This window comes from Coturnix japonica, chromosome 9 (genome assembly GCF_054131305.1).
Source record: "Coturnix japonica strain WE chromosome 9, WE-NBRP24, whole genome shotgun sequence".
NCBI lineage: Eukaryota > Metazoa > Chordata > Aves > Galliformes > Phasianidae > Coturnix > Coturnix japonica.
The window spans coordinates 6920776-6943527 of record NC_140671.1 but is presented as its reverse complement, the minus strand read 5'-3'; the positions used below and the strand labels follow the sequence as shown (position 1 = coordinate 6943527).

Below are 22752 nucleotides of genomic sequence, written 5' to 3'. Positions count from 1 at the left end.
CACATTCAAGCAGTTCACATACACTTGAAGTCTACACCAAGAGCAGACACATGCATGGAGGCCTTACTCACAATCCAAGCAGGTGAGTTCATTTTGCCTGAGTTTCAAACATTTACCAAAAAAAGAACCAAAACCAATGCAGCTACACCACCTAAATTAAGTTATGTTTCTGATAATACAGTCTTTGTATCATGCCCACATGGCCACCAAGTTTTTGCATATCAGACTGCACTAGCTCATCATCCACTGTACTCTGTACAAATATCTCTGGGTGGAAAAACTACCCTACCATGCTCTAGGTCACAAGTCCACAAAATTCCCTTTGTAAAATCATTTTCTACCCTTCACCTTTACAACCAGAATGGAAGTTCAGAAACAGCCGCAGACACAGCGTATAATGAGAATTGGAGTTTGTAGAGGAGAAAATGGGAAACCTCATTCCATCCCTACATACCTGTTCCAGTGAAGTCACACCTCTCCTTCCTCCTTTCAACATAAACAAAGGGGGAAGCAAATTTTCTTCCTTACTCATACTTTGTGCCTGAACAAGCCTGTGCTGCTTGACATGGAACCAGGCTTATCACCTCCCCTGATTCCACCTTGCCTGTACTCTTCTCCAAACAAACCCAGAAGTGTTTTAATAGGAATTTGAGAGAAAACAAGATAGTTTTCATTCTAATAACGATGGCAGTCTGAACACAAGCATTCCTTCTGTTGCCATTCTCCTACTTGATCCCACATGGACACCACAAAGTGGGAGAATACCACATGCAGAAGCTGAGCACAATAAAAAGTAAAGCTGTGAGTTTGCAGTTATTTCTAAAAGCTTGGACTCTGCTACCCATGGAAAGCTTCTAAAACACTCAGGTATCCGTGCCCTACATCTGTGGCACACGCTTCACCTCTCTAAACAAACAAGGACCGTCTTTGTGTCTTTGTTTAAATTTGAAGGAAAAAAAAAGCACAACACAACCTGTCTCACAGGCTGTGATTACATCAGCAAGAGCTTTCTCATTCTCTATCAATCCTGCCTTACTCAGGCTTTGAAGAGCCTCTGTGTGCTGCTGCCATGCGCTTTGATCTTTCTATTTTATGCCCCAGGGCCAGCACTGATAATATCTGCTTTGCCTGCACAGTTTTGGGCAATGCAGGAGCACCCATTCCTGCCCAAGAGCAGCTTTGTTACCACACTGAAACAGCATGTGCACCCCTGTGGCCCAGAGAGGCAGACAAAAAACACACATCAATGCATGTGTGCCACTGTAACAATATTTGGACAGTTTTCCTATAGTTAGAAAGAAGAATGCGACAATTTTGCATTAGTCTTTCAGTCACACACTGCAAAGTCACTACACCAGCTGTGCATTCTTGCTTCTCTAGACTCCATTTAATTAAAAGAATATTAATAATGTGAAGATTGACCAACTTCTCCCTTGTAATAAATAAGTAGGAGCCATCCTTGAAAAATGGAAGCATCCCAATTGGCACAAATCAACAACACAGTAAATGGAATGGAGGTTTTAATTCTTGTCTACGCATTGCCAGCTAAGACCCACACAGTCAACACAAAAGAATCTAGGCAAATCCTCATTCCAACCAGGGATTTACATATGGCATTGGTCTGATAAAACTGAATATCCCCAAAATCCTGTTCTAGGACCATTTATGTTCACTTCTGCCATAGCACTGACTCTTACATTCCCAGAAAATAAACATGTTCAGCATTTGTCAGTGATGATTCTGAGTGACAGCTTTGGGATGATGCCAGATTCCAAGGAGAGAACCCTTCATATAACTCAAAAGAGTAGAATAGCTTGACAAATATTCAGCTACTCAATTCTTGATGCTTTTTGCATTCAGAAAAAGAGGCAGACAGGAAACTAAAGAGTATCAGGAAACAAAAACAGTGATGCTAATAACAGCCAACTGTCAGACCCTTATGAGTAAATAATAAGGGATGGGATTAAGGGCAGTTGAGAAATCCAAGTAGAAATTCAGAGATGTAACATGGAGCTCAATCACCCGCCCAGCAGGAACAGATCCAAAACATCATCATGATGGTAAGCAATGCGTTCACACAGCTTACAAATTCACTTACATGATGGGCAGGGAATAGTTAATGAAATTCAGATAGGAAGTCAATGTAAAGCAACTTCCCAATTTGCCCCTCCTGCCTCTCCCCAAAAATGCTCAAAGATGCACCAAAGAATTCCCCTCCATTCCTGAAGCAGGCTAACATTTCATAAACTGCTGATTTAGAACTAATGAAAACAAAGCCCTTTCCTGAAGTGAAAAAAGCAGACTGAAGGTTTCCCAACACAGAACAAAGTCAGGCATTATAATGTCACCTTCTTATTAGTTGGTGGGTAAACTGCTCTTAATCACCTTTATTGGCAGCAATCACTGAAGGAAGTTTGTTTTCCACAGTTTAATATAGTGGTGTCAATTCTCTCTGATTCAAACCTTCTCCAAAAGAAGCATACAAATATTTTCCATAACCAGTTACCAGTGTGCCAAGTATTACCCTAAAAAACCAGAGTCACCACATTTTGCCTGGTTTCACTGTTGGCAAGTGCACCAGAGTCATCTCGCATCAGGTTTCATCTATGAAAACATTTGCTTTGAACCATATCAGGCAGTTTGATTCAAAGTTATGTAGTACACTGTATGCAACAGAAGGCTTCCTAATGTACAGTGCTCCTCAGAAGCACAGTGACCTCTATCCAGCCTGGTTGCAGAACTTTCACCATCCCAACAGAAGTTCCCCTGCTGAAGCGGGTTCATGTCTCAAACGTGGCACTAGGAATGAGATTTTGCAGGTTTAAGCTGGAAGCTCTTCCTTGCACATACATTACACAAAGGAGTTGGACCTCCTTCCCACCACTCAGTGGAGGTGAATCTTTCTCACCACAAACAGCAGCAGTTTGTATTTCACTACCAGATCAAGTCTCAGGCAGCCAAGGAGCATTCAACAGGGGCCCTGTATTTCTCCCATCTTTATGAGAAAGGATATTTTTTAATCTATAGTTCTTGCAACCTGTTCCAATCCAAGAATTTTCCAACAATAGCACTTAAAGAGCTTCAAAAATAAAGTCTTCCCACCAAGACTGTAAAGGGAAAAGAGAAAGCAGCCCTGACCTTCCCTGCCATCTCACACAGCAGTTGCAGGCACAGCTGCCTATTGCAGCTAAGCCCACTACAAACTGCTCGCTGCAACCCCATTCCAGGTTTTACCCTTAGCCGCTCCTCCCAGTACTTCAAAGGAAAAGTATTTTTGTACAGCCCAGCAAGGAGTGTAAACTGCCCAGCTGCTTCCAAAAGCAAGATGATTTAACCCTTCAGTAACCAGTAAGCCACACACTCCCTAGAGGATGTGTAAAGAAGAGGGAAAAAAAGGCATCAGGAGTCTAGAAATTAAATGTGTTAGATTAACAACTTAAATGAAAAGTGAGATACCAGTAGTTATCTTCTCATTTTTCCTCTTTCTTGCTTTGATGGGGAAAAGTAGACAAAGTTATTTTTAAAGTTTATGATAGTTATACAGATTGTTTCTGTAACAAATCAGAATTCAGCTTAAATGGCTGCAAGACACCATTACTCCCAATCACATAAACAATCAGATATAAATACCCCAAATACCCTCTCAAATAGGACCCTCCAAGGACCCAACATTCAGTACTTTGGTACAAATATCAGCAGATGAAGATACCCCTTGGCCTCCCACTCGTTCTCACAGTGGCGAGAAGCAGAAGGGTGCACTTTCGTTACAAAGAAATCACAAACAACTGAAAGTATTAAAGCTGCCTGGATGCCTTTATGGTGGGAGGCAACTGGAAATATAGGAGGACACTGGATGATCCCATCTTCTAATAAGAGGAGCATCAGTAAAATGTTTTGCATTTGAGGTTGCTTCCGAAGTCTGAGTTCCTAAGCTTTGCAATTACTTCCCTACTACATGGAACATGTAACAGTTGTCCCACACTGCTCTACTTCTCATGTGCCCTTAAATTTTGATTTTGTTTCATGACTGTGGACCATCTTGGCCTTCACATAACAGCACTTGGAACTACTCTTCCATCCACATACAGACCCAGAGAGATGCTCATCTTTATGAGAATAGGTGATGGGTAAACTGGTCTCAAACAAACCACTTCACTCTGTATGACACTAGCGTATACGTTAAGGAATCTGCAAAACCTATTAGGACTTACAAGATCCAAACCTGTCTTTGGTTAAGAAACAGAGGTTGTCTACTACATACAAAAATTCCAGCTTATGATGAGGACATCCACACCACTTGTCCTGTTACATTTTTATTCTACACACTGTTTTTTGTTCCTGACCTCAGTTGACATGAATATCTATACAATGTCACAGGCAAACCAAAGCACAGCTTTTCTCATAGCTGTGTTGTGATAAATGAGTTCATTTGGACTGTACTGAATACCTATACAGTAGGCAAACCTTTCCTCTGAAGGTGACATGAGCATCCCATGCTGTAGCACAAGCCCTACTGGTGTACAGTGGGACTGCACTACCTCCAGCGATGAGATGGAGTAGTGATCAGCACACAGTATTTGTTTCTCATCACCCAGATGCAATGCTGTTAGTAGGAGTTAACAGAAGCAGAGATGATTGCCAGGGGACACTGAACAATGTTTCCACCCTTCTGGCTTCCCAAGAGGAACACTGAGCACAGGCACCTCTGTAACTCCACAACTTAACAGATGAATCAGTGTAAAAAGAAACAAACAAGAATGGAAAGTCTGAAAACAGACAGCTTCTAATCAGTTTGTCAAAGTCCCTTCAACTCATTTTTATTGCCATGTTCTACAGAGGTAAATATGTGATGCAGCCATTTTTCAGCCTTTCTCCTTTGCACTGTGGAGTGTGCCTGCAAGTGAGACACTGCCACTCTTGTTCTTCACAAAGGTATAGAATTACAGAGTTCCTGCCAGAAACATCCCCTTCCTTCATAGGTATGGCTTTGTATTCCAGGTTTGCACTCACTAGCTGGCAACAGAGCAGTTTATTTTACTGTACTCTTTTTCCCTGTTTCATGGTTGGACATACTTCAATTTAAATCAACTGAAATGCTACAGTCCAAGTGGATTCTATATACAACACAACAGCATTCACTGCTATACATATTACATATATACACACATATATGTATATACACATATACTATAATATATATGTAATATATGTGTGTATGTATATACTATAAGGTCTTTCAGAAGGTACTGGACAAATTCAAGGGGAAAAGGACCATGAAGAGTTATTAAATTCCTGAACTACAACCCCAATACAAAGACTCAAGTCTAGCACTTGATATAGAGCAAAGTCACAGCTCCATCATTCTTGTGCAGAGAACTGAAGTAGAGGAGGAAATGGGAAGACAGCCCTTCAAAGTTTCCACCTGTCCAGCAAGAAAGGAGTCTCATGCTGAGTTCTTAAGAATAAGGAAATACAATGACAATACAAAGTCTATCATAAACATGCTAGCCCTCAAACTTCAGCCATGCATATATCAGTTTAAATTCCTGAAGCCAAAGCAGTATTATTTAACTGCCGATTCTGTATTTTTTATCATTATATTAATCACTCACACTAAGGTACAGAGGGACACATAAGCATAAGAACTGCAAATCCATTTATGACAAGTGAGGGTTATAAACTTAGAAGTTTGTAAGATGTCCTCTTTACTCGACTGTAGGTTGGAAAGTTACATGTCAGGTAATTCTATACAAATATGAAATTGGCTAAAGAGCATTCCTAGTATTTGGGGGCTAAGACAGATACAGAAGAGCATCAGTCACAGGAAATGTGGATGTCACACAGTAATGTCTGAGGCTGAACGCCAAACACAGCACTGAAGGCAGATTCTCACATTCCAAGCTTTACCAGAGCTGATCCAACAATTAAGACAGAATCAAAACTATTTGACAGGTTAACAAGAGATCACCATTACCTGGAAGCAGTATGAAGTTCACACTGACAGCTTATATGAATGGATAAGTTACTATGGGGGCAAATGAAAGAAGTCAAACCTCATGTTGCAAGACAGGCAATAAAATTAAAGTCCACTGTAACTCTGTGGCATACATTTGGATCTGCTTTATTTCAGCTCTAACTCCTTGTCAGACTCTTTGGTTTGACTTTAAACCTTTAAGAAGAGCACCAAACTAATTTTCCAAAGCAGTACTAATTAGTTTTAATAAATGTAAGATAACTTAATGTGAAAAAAGTAAACAAATACCAACTCCAATCTCTGAATCCAACCTGTATGTGAAATATTGAAACACTGCAAATATTCCATCTATGAACTAATCATGAAGGATAACTGTAATTATTTTGCAGGCATCATGTACAGGGCTGCCAAGAGCATCAAGGTTCCAGAACTCCTTAGCATTTCCCATCAGTGTCCTTTTAGACCTCCTCCTCCACAAAGGACCAGAGATAAGGCACCATGCTAAAAACACCATTAGGAAGCATTATAGGCAGGAAATTTCTCCTCTCCTCGATTCTCACTATACACTTATGTCCAGATAAAAATGAAGGCAAATAGCTTGTATCAGGTACACCCTGCTCAAGATTAGATCCATTAGATCTCCTTTCAAAACAAACCAGAGCTTCTTCCACTGAATGCAAAGATCAACTATATGAAGAATTCTGAACTACAGGTTTATCATCTTCTCTTTTCTTCCTGTTTCCTACTCTACTGGAAATGGGAAACACTTGCAAATACCTTTATAGAGACCCACAAGTTTAAAATGAAGCATAAGATAACTGATTCCTTGAAGCTGCTCCCCAAATGTACTGTTGTCTGCCCTAATACACCTTGTATCCAGAATTTAAGTTCAAGCTTAGATCTGCTCAAATAGACAGACTGCCCTATACTGAAACACCCATGTGTGCTGAAAAATCATGAACAGAAATAAACCATTTATGCTGCCTACTCACTCACAGAGGGAAACAATACAGACTGCCATCATACAGAAACAAATCATCTCAGATCGTGTGCACAAATTTGATGAACATCTGATGCTCCAAAAGAAGACTGGCAGAAACACACTATTTATTCACCCTGCAAAGATGGGCACTGCATCAGAACATCCCCTCACGTATCATAGCATCCACTAATCTATAATTATTACTGCACATCAGGACTCTTATGGTTTTGTTTTCTATTTAAGTTAAGGCAAACACATCTACCACAGGTCCATACTAGAAAGCCCTCCAACATGGGCTATTTTCCTTTATATAGTTCACTTTTAAGTGTATTTTAAAAGCAGATTATTCAAATAGTCCAAATTTCCATCTTCTCCGGTTCTCCCATACCAGTGCAGATGGCCAGACAAGTCATCTGGAGAGATTTCATTTTGATTTATTAATGTAAGCTTTATTTTCACACCATGTCACAATCAGAAGAAACTTAAGGCTGCAATACTCCCACAATCCAAACAGACAGAGTAACACACACATATGGGCAGAATCTTTATTTCTGAAGTCATGTTCTCAGCTCAGATGACAGGATTCAGCTCTGCATTCTGCTCTCATGTCAGGTTCACTGTTCATCACCTAAACATGCTAATTTTTGCCTTTCTAAAAGGGTTATTAAGATAGGTTTGAGGACACAGTGTTTGCAGACCTGCACAGAAGCTGATTAGAAACAATGCATTCAAATTCAGAGAGCTTTTCCAGAGCACTAACAGCTCCATCTCTTACCTGATGTTAACTTAGAGTACCAAACAAGACTTAGAAGAAGCCAAGGCACAGCTCTGCTGCAGAAATCCACATCTGATTTCTTCTTCTCCATATACTAATCACTATTACAAACCTGTCATCTCATTTTCCTCAGCACTCTATGCCACTCAGTTTTATCAGTTTCTATTCCTTTTCAAACCTTACCCATCAAGAGCTGGATGTTCTGCTGTGTTAGGTGTTGGCGTTCAGGACAGAACAGAGGCAGTTCACTGATGGCATAATTCAGGGCTGCAAGCACAGATGGAACTGCGGGTATCCCTGTGCACTTCAGGGAGTGAGACCAGTTGGCCTTCAGGAATCCCTTCCAACTCAAGCCATTCTATGATTCCTTTAAATAGGCAGCACACACTCACCCATAACAAAGCAAAGCATGGGTTTAGTTTTGACCCAATCTGTTCATCTTCCACTAATTCCCCTAGCTCACCATCATTCCCCAGCTTCTGCAAGGAAAAAAGCAGAAGAAGAGCCTGCACTTGTTTTTAACAACATCTACATTTATGCAAATGTGATTGAGAGATTTTTCCCAATTATTACATTCTTCTAGCAATGCCCTCATTTTGCCTATGCAAATAAAACATACTCCCCCCCCTCCCCCCAAAAACAGAGTTTGCAGTGTTTTATACAAACTACAAAAGTTATGAATTCACATGCAGGTTATCTTTCAAGCCAAGAAATGTTACTCCATGCTGAGAAATGGAAAACTACATTTGGGCATGACTACATTTGAGAGTGACAAGGTATGGGAACAGGTTGTCCTGAGCATTTGTGGATATCCCATCTCTGGAGGTGCTCAAGGCCTTGGGGGTCAGCATGGTCTAGTGGGAGTTGTCCTTTCCCATGGCAGGTGGGTTGGATCATCAGCATCCTCCTAACCATTTTATGATTCTACTATTCTAATTTAACTAATTTAAGGACACAAAATAATTTGATTTGCAAAAATTGTCTTAGCAATAGGACTGAATTCAATACATGCTGCCATCTTCTACTTCCTCCCAGCAGAAAAGCACAGTGAGATCAATACAGTGTCTGCAAAGCTAGCTTACGATTGTTTGACAACAGTATGGTCTCCACCATCAGTCACAACCCATAGCATTTCAAAACATAATAATTCTGGGTCTCCACAGAGCAACAACATACTTTAGAGCTGGCATAATTATTTCTGAAATGCTACTCAAATAGGCATTGCTATTCTTTCTTCACATAGGGGGTAAAAGAGCATCATAGAACAGTTGGAGTTGGAAGGGACCCCCAAAGCCATCTGTTCCCACTGCCTGCAGTGCTCAGGGACACCCACAGCTCCATCAGTGCTCACAGCCCCATCCCCTGACTGTGGGTGTCTGCAGGGATGGGGCACCTCCACCTCTCCGGGCACCCTGTGCAGCACCTCACTGCCCTCAGTGTAAAAACTTGTTATGCCTAATCTCCCCTCTTCTAGTTTGATTTAATTTATATACTCATTTGTTTGTCCCTAAGGCAACACATCAGAAAACAGCAAGTATCTGATAGCCTGTTGACCTGCACAAGGGAATCATGCAAAAATAAAACTACAAATGAATAATCATACTAAATATGAACAGCTTAAGCAGAGCAGATCAAATGCAAGGGGGTCAAGCACTTGATACAGTCTTGCTTTAAAAGCAGTTCAAATTTTAATGTATTTAAGTTACAGAAAAAAAGCTTCCTATACACAAACATGCTTTTCAAACAATTTTTCTCTAATCACAGGAGATGCTCAATATCCTTCATCACATGGAAGTAACCCCCTCCAAAGTTGAAAAATTTTCCAAAGTCCATTCCTTCTCTAAACATAGGTTGAGCAACATTTGTCAAGTGCAGCACATGCTGTTTAGCTCACTTAAAAGAGTACAACCATCCGAGTAACCTGAGAAGACTATAAAGCTGTAGACTCAATGGCTCAGCCACAATGGCTCCAGCCACTGCCTGCATATGTGTTTATCAATGACTTCAGTCCATAAAACATCACTGAAAAATATATTCACTGGGGAAGCAGAGCTGGAAACTGGAGAAACAGTTGAACAGTAAAAACACAGTTCTCATTTGTGCTATAACTAAGCATGGATGCTGACAAGATCAAGATCTCTGCTACAAGCTCTGTAATAATCCTTCCCTGTCAGAACTTCTTTACCATGAAAGCTGCACCTTGAAACATCGTGGTCACATTCACAACACTCCTCAACAGAACACTTCATTGGCATAAGGGTTTATTTAAGTCCATCCAGCCCTTGAACACTTGATTATGATCTCAAATCACTGGAAAAGGGCAGGAAAGAAGCAAGGAAAAGCAGACTTAAACACAGAATCCCATTCCTTATCCTACCCTTTGTATCATGGGATATCATGTGTCAGAAGCCCTAAGAGCATCGAGCCCTTTCAGCAGCTTCTCCTTGGTCTTGATGACTTCAGGCAGCATTGCTCAGCCACAAGGACGAAGCAGCAGCCCCTGAACAAGGGTGAGGAGATCTGTCTCAGCAACAGAACACTAACAGTGAGAAAACGTTTGACTAACTGCAGCATGTCACACAGGTGCCACACACACATTCCATTTTTGTTCCCTTGGAATTCTGTAATTCCTTTTGACTCAATAATCTCATATGCTAGAGGCAAGAGGGAAGCTCACTAAGGTATAACCTCACATCAGTATCAGCTTTCTATTACAGCTTCACCAAGTTTCCACAAAAACCAAACTAAAACTGATACACAATCTTCAGATAAACCCTTTTCAGAGACAAAACCGTTGAATGTTTTAATACTACCAAAACTCTGTCTCAAAAGGATGCTGCAATATATATATACATACATATATAAAATGAAGTCGGTTACATCAACACAAGCACCAAAATTGTATTTCAGCAGCCACACAATTTAGATGATTTCACATCAGCTTTAGCAGAACGTAAAACACCAGCTTCTCAAAGACACAGTTTTCTTCCCATTCTAATCAGCTTCTCTTGAAACCATGCTAATTTTTCATAGCTTTAGATTCCAAAAGCAGACTTTTGTTTTTTCTTCTATAATAAGCAGTACCAGGATTGTCTTCCAGCAAAGTTCTGTTTGTTGGTATATTTTAGTAGCTCCACATTAAGTCACAGGTCCCTATTCCCCTGCAGAATTACCCTAATAAAATAAGCATTACTCTGAGCCAACTACTTGCATCAAATAGGCACAAATACAGTGGGGCTAATCAATCAGTTCTCCTGCGGTCACTCCCTGTCACTATTTAGCTATGCAGACAGTGACATAATTGAAATCAATTGCTGAACTAGAATAGGCTGTACCAAAGCATCTACAGCAGGAATGTCTATATTCACAAACATTTTCCAGTGTGGGACATGCATGAAACATTACGATTACTGAGAGCCTGACTTTTTACATGAGAAATCTACTGCTTGGATAACTGAGCTCCCAATTAAGCACAATGGAAAAAGTTACAATTACACAGCCATATGACACGAAACATACAGAACCCTGCAAAACAAACCCAACACAAACAACAAAGCAGAGCAAACTAGAGAGATCTGCCTCAACTGTTGGCATCCACATGGAAAACTCTAGGAAATAAAACACTACTGTTTTGCTTTCCCTTCCAACTCAGGATACTCTATAATTCTGTGATTCTATTCTACGACTCCATGCCCCAGTTGACCATGATAAAGCTTTCTCTGGGAGGAGGAAGAATGATAAAGCAGTCCAGAAGAGATCCACAACAGAAAGCTGAGAAGATAAAGTAGAAAGAACAGAAACATAGTAGGAAAAAAATAGGAGGAAAGTAGTTTACTGAAATAGCCTGAGAAACACTTTCATATGACATGGACACTTCCTCTTCTGGCACAATCAAGGGAAAGATTCCAACCACAATCATGCCTTTCTAAGATACCAAAACTACTGAAAGTGGCAAAAAACTCCACATCACTGTTTTTGGAAGGGCCTACAGTGCCAGCTCTGACAGAGCCCACCTCCTGGTGCTGGGAGGGTTCCAGGGCAGAGATGGCATGACTGGTAAGCTGCCCAGGCAAAGAAAGGTGTAAAGAAGGAAGCATAACTCTTAGCTGATAGTTGACCCACTGAGCACTCTTACATCAGGATTTCCGCCCGAGTATGAACTGAGTTCCACATAAGCAAAACCATCTGAGTGGAATAGTTCTTCAAAAAAAGAAAATTCCACCTAAAACTTTTCTTTCCCCCCATAATTTCTGATCAGCTCCCACTGAGAGCTTAACCTCAAATTTTCAGTTCCTCTTTAAGCCACAAAGTGACTTGAAAGCTCTCACTCTCCTTATTTCTGTTGGAGTAGGTCCAGAGGGCCATGAAGATGATCAAAGGGCTGGAGCACCTCTCCTGGGCAGAAAGGCTGAGGGAGTTGGGCTGCTCAGCCTGCAGAAGAAAAGGCTCCAGGGAAACCTCACAGCAGCCTTCCAGTACTTAAAGGGAGCTCATAAGCACAAGGGGAGCAACTTTTTACTCAGCCAGATAGTGAAAGGACGAGGGAGTGGCTTTAAACTAAAGAAGGGGAAACAGAGGTTGGATGTCTGGAAGAAATTCTTCACTCAGAGGACAGACGGTGACACCCTGGCAGTGCTGCCCAGAGCTGTGGGTGCCCCAGGCAGTGGATGGGCCCCCGGGGGCAGGCAGGGGTGAGAGATCTGTATGCTCCTCTCCAACCTCAGCCATTCTACCTACAATTCTCTGGGACGTGAGTGTCTTCCTGAGAGGGCCCTCTGACTTGAACCCATCTCAGATCCGAGACCCTGGAGACAAGAGAGCTGTCAGATGATAGGAACATGTTGCATGCTAACCACACTTTGCTTAAGTTCAATTTCACCATATCAGACTCTTCCACAATGCTGCTAGCTGTATTTGGGATGAAATAAGGAGCTAAGGCGCAGTAACCAGACTACTCCCCAAACTGCAGAAACCAGAAGGGAAATCAAGCAGCTCCTCCCCCACTTAAACTGTATTTTTGTAACACAAAACCTCTCAGACAACTGCAAATCCAAAAGGGACCCAAGAGTAAACAGAGAGAATCAAAGTTTGTTGTATGAGGAGGAACTTCTGCTCCAGTTAAAAAGAACATATACTGCAGTGATCTGAAGCTTCCTATAAATATTCGAGCACATCAAAGCCGGTCCTGTTAAATTAAAAATGCTGTCACACAGATAGGAACTAGCCTCTAGCACTGCCAGCTTCAACATGTGAGCCTCTGATCTGAGAAGCAGAGGCTCAGCTCTTCAAGAAATTTTATTCACCATAAGAAAAAAAAAGTAAACCAGCAGTTGAGTTTAATAAGGATATTAAATACCTTATGAGTGAGCTAATTAGAGCTTAACTCTTTCAGGACACCTCAGACCTGACAAGGATAGGAGCTTCTTCCAATTTTGCTTGCACAGTTGGGATGTCCCTCTAGGCTTCAGGCACACTTTTATCCAAGATGTGGGAAAAGGAACCACTTGCACAGTTTTTAAAACAGATTTTTTCCTAGCTTCATCCTTGTGCAACTTCAATTTAATCATACCACATACACCACAGACACACGAGCAAAGATATTGGCTGACTGCTCCACATCAGAGATCTGTGCTTAATGTTGAAGCTGTCTGAAAGACTTCAAGACTTCTGAATCTTCCCATTGTTGTCTGAAGATGACAAGAGGGATAGATGAAAGGAAACCCCTATCTTTAACTCCTTTTATTTAGGGAGACAGCTCCCAGAGGCAACTGAACATACACAAAATACACATGGTTGAGAAGTTGATCCCAGTGTGCCACAGCAGTCCTGTCATTTCACTACAGAAATCTCTGTAAACTCCCAATATCAAAACATACAGATACACTGGAAAGAGAACCATGGTGGGGAAGGAGGAGCTCTGGCAATACAGCTTTCACAAATAGCAGAAGACAGGCAAGATCACACCTTGAGAATTTTGTGTGTTAGCTACTCCACAATGTCTTTTCAATGTAGTTCAAGGATGAAAAGATATTATCTTCAAAACAGGCAGAACACTGCCAACTAGCAGACTGGGGATACCTTGCCTCTGAGTGAAAACAGCTCTCTAACCCTTGGCTCCTATTAAGTACTGAACTCACCAGCACTGCCTGGCTCCACTTTACAAGTTCACCTCAGCCTTGCTACACACCACACAGGATGCCTGCCAGCTTGGCACCCATCAGGTGTTCATCTCCCCTTCATCAGAGTATGAAAGGCAGAAGAAAGCAGAAAGCAGATGCTAAGCAAATACAAAGCAAGTAAGAGGGTAAGCTGGACCCTTGTAAAATGCAACACTAGGATGCAAGCCTATATTGTTTTCATGCTACAGCACACACACCATCTAAGGGCCTTAGACACTCCGCTAAGAGAACTGCCCATCAGTCTTTAAAAAAAGGCAGCATTGCTACACTGAGCATCCTAACCTCCATCCTTACCCCCAAAGGCAGCAAAGAGAAGTAAAACTCCAGTGGAGAAGGAACAGAGCACCGCTCTGCATAACTGGCACATTATACGTATATTTTATCTAGGACTTACAGATTCCATTACTATTATAGTAAGACCTATCAGGGCTGAATTGAAGCTGCCACCGTGTAGCCAGGCTCAAATAAGAGAAGTCTATATGTCCTCAAGGACAGTCTGTGCAGAAAATAAGTCACAGCCTTTAAAATAGATTCTTCCCCACTAACTACAGACTTCCAAGAGAACTGACCCACTCGTGTATAAAAAGGAACAGAACAGTTCCTATAGCTCCAAGTCGCTCCTCCAAATGCATGCTCTGCTTTGTTTAAGGTTGGAAGTTTTCAGTTCCAATGGTGAATTTGTTGAAGAGTTGGATTAGCAACTCCTCTGTGCTGGGGGGGAGGCAGAGTGAGAAATAGGGAAGGATTTCTCCCACCCAAAATTACTACTCCTTTTTCTTTGTTTTACAGCAGTTAAGCATCAAAAGGCTCAAATTAGGAAAACAGATGTTGGCAGAAACTATGCAAACTAGGGTCTTTCCTGAATTAAAAGCAATTCTGTTTTTTCAAACACTACAATCAGAAACATTTGAAAGTTGCTTACCAAGCACACGCAATAAATTCACAGCAGGAGGCACATACTTGCAACATTCGTGCCTGTACAGCTAATTAAACAGTTGCACTCCAACCATGACTGCTGACTCTCAAATATGTCCCTTAGTTCCTCACCTCCTCACTGAGGCTTCAGCTTGCTCAGTTAATGATGATGATGCAAAATAAAACAGCTGAAGCTCCAGAAAACAAACAGAAAGATTAAGCTGCCAGCAGCATTAGAAAACAATGAAAATCTTTACATCAGTGTACAGAGCAACATGTGTCTGGGAAGCCTAGAGAGTCTGCATATATTAAGCTGCATATTTAAGGGCGTACTTGTGTCTGGAACATAACAGGCACCTAATCAACCTTTGTAAACTGGTTTTTCATCTTAAAGCCAAATGCAACAACAGAAGTCTTTTAAAGAAGCATGAAAAGGAAATAAAGAATGATAGCAGCTCATCACCATGAAGAGACACTCCAAGGCACTACAACCCTTTTTTCCTGAGCACTGCTACTCAATCCCAACATAAACATAGCTCTGCCAGTGGTGTGAGTGCAGTAAAGTACAAATTTTGATGGTCTCTACTGGATATAAAACAAAAGCGATCACTTTCCTGGTCATGTCTGGTTCAAGTATCAAATAATCAAGAACTCCATTTCTTTTTAATCTCATGTTGTTGTAGCAATTTCAAAATATGTCTTTGTCTAAAAAAAAACCAATCTCTTCTTCCTTCACCAAACTTCTTTAATGTGAAAGGCTCTCCCTTCAAGTCAGGAAGCACAAGAAACAAGGCCAGACACTCTCATTCATTCTATCTCCATATGCAGGCGCAACCACCTCTGATCTGACCACACTTGCATAGTAAAGTATAGATGTCCAAAAGAAGAGATAGTATGTTCAAGTTAAATATTAACACTTCCTAAACGGAACACTTTTAATGTATTAAGTATTAATGCAAATACATGCACCGCATCCATAGCTGGGTAAAGAACTCTTACACAGGGGACATAAGAGATCACTGCCTCCAGATGTCACCTCCCCCTTAACCAAGAAGATGCCGGCCTCTTGAAAGCATTCACACTTTGAAAAACTATGCTTGTGAAAGCTATTTTGGTCCAGAAGGGCCTCACTTTGAAACACCAAAACAAGGACTGGAAGACTGTAATAAAAAAAAGGGAGCATTTTTAAATACATTCTCCACCACAAGATGTTATAAACTGGAAGAAAATTACTACTTATGCTAATCAATGGTTTTATACATTCACTCAAGACTTTCCTATAAGGTCTGTTTAGAGTAAAGCTGCCTACACCTACATTTCATTCTTATCAAGTTCTGCCACACCAAATCACGACCTCTACCTACTTCAACCAGATTCATTTTGGAAGCCTTTCATGAACAAAGCGATTAAAACAAAGTTACCCCATCCCATAATCACACCCACCAATGGTGTGCTCAGAGTGAGCGTGTGCCAGTCCTATCCATGGGGCACAGCTGGCCACAAGCACTAGTAACACAGCAAAGCAGACTGTAATTATATCTAAACCATTACAGTCACATAGATCCAGCCTTAACATAAATACAAGTAAATGAAAAACTTCTCCAAACAGCTCCAAGTTTAACAATTTTTGAGTCTCTCTCAAGTGACAGCCTCAGCCTTGAGTGCTGTCATGGCTCTGTTAGGAGTCCATCCAGCATTGCTTACAGACAATACTACAGACATTGAGTTTCCTCTTGAAACAGCAATTCCTCATTGAAGTTTGTACCCCTGTAGTAACATCTAGAAACATGCATCTACTGTTGCCTTAGATCCATTTAGAGGATTCACACAGGTGCCTTCATGCTCCAAGACCTCATGCAGGCCTACGGCTTTTAACTTATCAGCCCCTCAAACTCTGCATTAATTTTGGTTTTATACCATGTTCATCATCTTCACAAGAGATGACAGACATAGGAAGTGATTAAATGAAAGGAGAACAACGTGCTCACAGAAAGTTTAAGAAGCCCAGTATCCTGTTCCAGAACCATCTCTGCCCTCCCTCCCCCCAGGGATGGGACACCCACAGCTCTGGGCAACCTGTGCTTCCAGTGCCAGCCCAGAGACATCTTGGATATTAATATACTGAATATGTGATAAAAGTGAAAGATCCTTATTTATAATACTGTGTTCAGAAGCCCAAAATAACAGCCAACCTCCTACAAATTGACATAACTAGACTGGAGCTCAGCAGGTTAAGACAAAAGTATAAGACATAGGCAAAACACTTTGATGAGCTGCCTTCCTACACATGCTCCCAACACCTGTAGCTACTCATTCCATTAGCAGAAAAAATCCCTCCCTCTCACAGCACAGAACGTATCAGGTAGCAGTAGAACATGGCACTCAGACAGACCTCTCACATAAGAGAAAGCAAACAGCTTCCAGATCTCCCTTCTGTGTATCAGAATGGACCCACACAATAAATGCTCAACAACCTTCCCCCCATCCCATTCTGAGCACCCACAGGGTGCCATATTTCAGCATCTCCCCAGCACCCAAACATTGCACTCCAAAAACACAACACCAACACAGACCAAAGACAGGTACCAGGAATTCAGTTCTACCAGAGAAATATCACCCCTATGTCCTTCACATCATTACTGGATGTCTAGGCACTGTATTTAAGGTATGGGAAATGACAGAAAACCAATCACAGGTGTCTTCATTGTTTAAGAGAGTAACCAGCAAAGAAAACATCCAAAATGGTGACTCAATGCTACAAATAATTCCACTTCCTGAGTTTGAATGGCCTTCAGGCACAAGAAGAAACTCAACCTGCCTGCTCACAAAGCAACAGCATCAAATAAAATACAAAATTCTCTACTCTCAAGGGACACAAACGTTCCCTTGACTCAGTCTCCTCTGATTACTGCCAGACATCTACATATCCACACAGTTATTTCCAGTTGCTGCTTTCAGCTCCCTTAGAAACTCTGCCAGTACTTCAGAGCACAAAGCCTACCTGACAATTTAGCTATTTTTGCTTTGTGAGAAAACAGAGGAAAGATTCAAAGTTCCTCAAGTAAATAAGGGGTGGGAGGCAGACTGAAGGAGGGCACACGTTCACATGGTGCTGCAATCCAACTCCAAGCTTCCCCATCTTCTGAGATGGCAGGAAGATGAAAACATGGGCAAGGGCATCGCTACAAGAAACAGCTGCAAGAATATTAAGTGTTCAAATTCTGCTTTCCTCCTGGAGCTTTAAATGAGCAAAATAGAAAACTCAATGCACTTGTTGTCCCCACAGCATTACCTTTTGAGCACAGAAGGGATACACAACTGGAGATTATTACTTAAGCCGCATGTCACTCCTGTTCATTGGCTACATAGAGTTCATGCTGAAGCTTCCAAGCAGAAACAAAACCACCAAAACCTAAACTTCCATCACACAAACAAAACTAAGAACAGTATTCCAAAACCCTTCCCCATGATGTTCCTCTTAAAAATAGCACATATTGGTGCTCAGGTCACAAAAAAGCAAAATCACTTCCAACAGATTCTTAGTGACACTGGGCAAACTGTGCATCACATATAGGTCAACAGTCTGATATAGAAAGAAGATCCAAACTCACCCATCTCATGAAGAAGCTCTCTGGCCATACAGAACTCCATCCTCAGAAGTAACCCAAGCCCAGGAAACACTCTGCCCTTGGTAGCTGGCCCTTATATGAGCCCAGGGAGGCTCCACCCTGGGCCCGCCCCTTCTGCTCACCATGGAGCACAGGTGAAAACAATGTGCCTGTGCTCCCTGGGCCAGCTGCATCTCTACACCATCCCTTCATCACCACTTCAAGCTCTGACCTAACAGTTCCCCTACAACTGGCAACCCAGATCAGGCTGCCCATGGCCACATTCAGCCTGGCTTTGGGCACCTCCAAGTGGAAACGGTTTCAACCTTAAAGATAGGAGATTTGGATTGGATATGAGGAAAAAGTTTGTGCAATGAAGGAAGTGAGGCATCACACAGGGTGCCCAGAGAGGTGGAGGTGCCCCATCCCTGCAGACACCCACAGTCAGAGGATGGGGCTGTGAGCACTGATGGAGCTGTGGGTGTCCCTGAGCACTGCAGGCAGTGGGAACAGATGGCCTTTGGGGGTCCCTTCCAGCTCAAACAACTCTGTCATTCTAAGAGGCTTGCCCAGTACAAATAGAATTAAGGTAATTCCTCTCTAAGCAAAAGAGACACTGCTACTCACATCAGTGATGCTGCCCTAGCACTATGGTCATGTAGTACCTACTTCAACACAGGACTACATTTGAGCTTTCACTCCGAGTGCTCCAAGAAGCTTCAACCAGAAGTAGCTTGTTGGACATCATCTGTTTTAATGCAAAAATTTCATTGCAGTGGTTTCAACAAAGTCTTGTTTTCCCAATTGCTCTCCAAGAGTGAGACTCCCTAACACTAAGTGTTTGATTTCCAGTCTCAGCCATCGTAGCACCAGGACACAGCCCCAGGATCACACTGTATTCCAGCATCAACGGGGCAGTCAGGCCTTCGGGCAGCACGAGGGCAGCTGACACAGCAACCCGGGGATAAGTTTGCTGAACACAAACTGTGGCCACATTAAAGAACACATAGGAACATTGCATCTCTTTGAAGAGTTACTCTTGTAGACACTTTGACCCTAAGAAGACAATGTAACAGCGTACCACTGCTGGATAGGAATCTGAGCAATAACCAGATGGAGAGTGAATGGATGACCTATCAAAAGCTGAAAGTTCTCTGTTTCTTAAGTTGTTTTTTTTTTGTTGTTATTGTTGTTCGGAAACTTTCAACACTAATGAGTAATTGATGATATTAACATAAACAAAAGTAAGTCTTTGTATAGTCCCAAAACCACAGTCCCTTTGATTCATTCTCTACTGTGTGGCTGATTTTCAGGAATTTCTAATATTTCACTTTAATGAAATAGGCATTTTAATTCTGAAAGTTGCTGTGCGTGCTGACAAAGTGACTGGGGCCAAGAGAAGCTCATTGAACTGATGGAAGCACCACTGGCTGAAGTGCTGGTAGGGTCATCGGCTGCAAAATCCCTTGCTAAATTTCACAGTGATCTTTAAATGGTGACCCAAACCAATACATTCCTATGGGTTCCTAAATACACAGCCTTGGTGAAAAGCCACAGCAAGAAAACCATCATCACAGAATGGTTTGATTGGAAGGGACCCCTGAGGGCATCCAGTCCCACTGCCTGCATTGCACAGGGACACTCACAGCTCCATCAGGTGCTCAGAGCCCCAAGAATGCCACCAATGAACAGCATCTGTTCCGTCCTTAATACTAACGCAGCAACACATCAGGCTCTTGATTTCCCCATAGACACACGGCGTTGAGTGAAACATAAATGATTTGACAATGGACCAAAAGGACAGAGAATGTCAGTATCAGTTTCAGCTCCTTCAAGCATTACCTTTTAAACAATGTCAAAAACATAAATTAATTGTTCCATCCCTTTTTTCCTCTGGAAGAATAAACAAGAATGCTCCCCAGCAGCCTGTCCTCACAACTCTTTTGCCTGCAAGTGAATTTTTACGAGAAAGCCTCCCAGCAGAAACTCTGAAAGAACATGCAAAAAAACTGGTATTCTTTAGTTTAAAAGAGGGGAAAAAAAGTCTTATTTTGAGCATCTCTTTTTGTGGCTTTAGAGCTTTATTAGTTGTTTTTAGAGCTTATGGGGCACTAGAATTTTCTTTGAACACGTATATGGAGATGGAGACACTTTTTAGGAGGGTCAGTTGTGATGGCACAAAGGGAAATGGTTCCTAATGAAAAGATGGGAGATTTAGACTGGATATAAGGAAGAAGTTGTTCACACTGAGGGCAGTGATGCACTCCACAGGGTGCCCAGAGAGGTGCAGCCCCATCCCTGCAGACACCCACGGTCAGGGGACCGGGCTGAGAGCACTGATGGAGCTGTGGGTGTCCCTGAGCACTGCAGGCATTGGGAACAGATGGTTTTGGGGGTCCCTTCCAACTCTAACCATTCTATGATATACAAATGTATATACATAGGTACGTATGTGTGCATACACAAAACTCAAGCCAACAAACGCCACAACTGTTAGAGAAATAAGGGTTGCTATTGGCAGCTGCTTAACAATCAAACTTATTAAAACACCATTTAAGTCATTTTTCTTTACTTAGCCGAAGGGGAAAAAAAAAATAAAGTCAACAATTACCAGTGACTACAAAGAAATTAGATAAGCACTTCAAGACTTTCAAACAAAGTAAAGAGTAGCTGCATTCAGATAAAAACCCGACTTATTTCTCCGATGAGAAATCAACAGGAACTTCAATAAGGAGACGAGATCCGGGCTCAGCATTAACAGGTAGAGGCTGAACGCAGCGCCAGACCTGCAGGGGGAACCGACGGGAGGAGCAGCGCGGCGCCTCGTGCGCTCGGATGTGCACGGCAGGCGCTGCTCCGACGGCGGCTCCGGACCGGGCGGCCCCGCACCATCCCCGCCCCCCCCGGCTGCCGTCGCCGCTCCCGGCGCGGCCTCGCACCGCGTGCTGTCAGCCGGGACTGGCCGCACGTTGCGGGCCGTGCAGTGCGGGGCGCCCCGCGGCCTTTGTGCGCGCATCTGTCACCGCGGAGCCCCGTAACCTCAGGCCTCGCGCCGCACGTGGGGCCCGGCCCGGCCCGGCGCGGGCTTTGTGCCGCCAGGTGACGGCGGACGGCGCCGCGGAGCCATCTTGGGGCCGGCACCCCCCCCCCCCCTTCTTTTCCCTTCCCCTTTTTCCCCTCCTTCCCCTCCCCGTGGCGCTCACCTGCACGATCTCGCCCTCGGCGCTCAGCGTGGCCCCCGCGCGGGAGAAGCGGCCCTGCAGCCCCGTGGTGTAGGTGGTGTAATCGCCGCTGGGGCTGGACTCGAACAGCACCACCTCCACGAACGCCGTCTCCTTACCCAGCGCCGCTCCCGGAGCCGCGGCCAGCAGCAGCCCGAGCAGCAGAGGCGGCGGAACGGCCGGCCCCGAGCCGACCCCGCAGCCCCTCATCGCTCGCCGGGGGGGAGCCGCGCTCCGCCGCCTCGCATCGCTCCCGAGCGGCTCCAGCTCCGGGGCCGGGCTCCCGGGCGGCTCAGCGCCCCATGGCAGCCGCCCTCCCGCCGCGCCTCGCCCCGCTCCTCGCCGCCACCGCCGGCCCCGCGCTCCCCGTCCCTCGGCCCGGCTGCTCCCCGCCCCGCCGAGCCGCTTCCCTTTCATCTGCTCCACGTGACGGCCAACACGGGGTTATCTCCGCCCTCCGCGCGGCTCTGACCCGCTCCGTCCCTCCCTCTCGCACACACACACACACACACACACACATACACACACACACACACACACACGCACACACATACACACACACACACACACGCACACACACCGGTTCGGCCCAGCCCGGCCCACTGGGCCCCGCCGCTGCCGGGAAGGCCGTGGCGGTTGGCGGCCTCCCACGCGGGCCGGGCCTTGCGGGGTCGGGGCGTGACTGCGGCCTCGGCGCTTTGTGGCGCCCGGCCGGGCCCTGCGTGATGCCGGGGCTGTCGGCCCCGTCGCGAGGTGGCGGAGGTTGGCAGCGGTGCCGGTCCCTGGGGATGCCCCGGAGAGTCCCCCGGGCACGACGGCTTCGCTGCTGCTGCTGCTGGTGCGTGTCTTGCACCAGCCGTGGGCCTTTGTAACACACGTACACATGGCACCGATTCTCCCTGCAGGAGAGACGCCGCTTTTCTGCATATATGTGTGGCGTTAGTCCAACATTTGCTGTTTCCCTGGCATTGCCAGAGATCCAGCGCATTCCTCAGCTGTGTGTAGGGCAGGAATCATTGAATGGCTGAGGTTGGAGGGGAGCTTACAGACCCCCCACCCCTGCCGTGTGCTGGCTGCCCCCAGCTCAGGCTGCCCAGG

General features: G+C 43.9%; 1 protein-coding gene across 1 annotated transcript in view; it reads right to left on the bottom strand.

The window, feature by feature from the left end:
- ZNRF3 (zinc and ring finger 3) overlaps positions 1–22102 on the bottom strand; it is a 66201-nt gene extending 44099 nt beyond the window's left edge. Inside the window, exon 1 of the mRNA XM_015878314.3 lies at positions 21637–22102. Coding sequence (XP_015733800.2) covers positions 21637–22071 — 435 coding nt within the window. The 5' untranslated portion in view covers positions 22072–22102. The remainder of the gene's footprint in view (positions 1–21636) is intronic.
- Between the last annotated feature and the right edge of the window lie 650 nt (positions 22103–22752).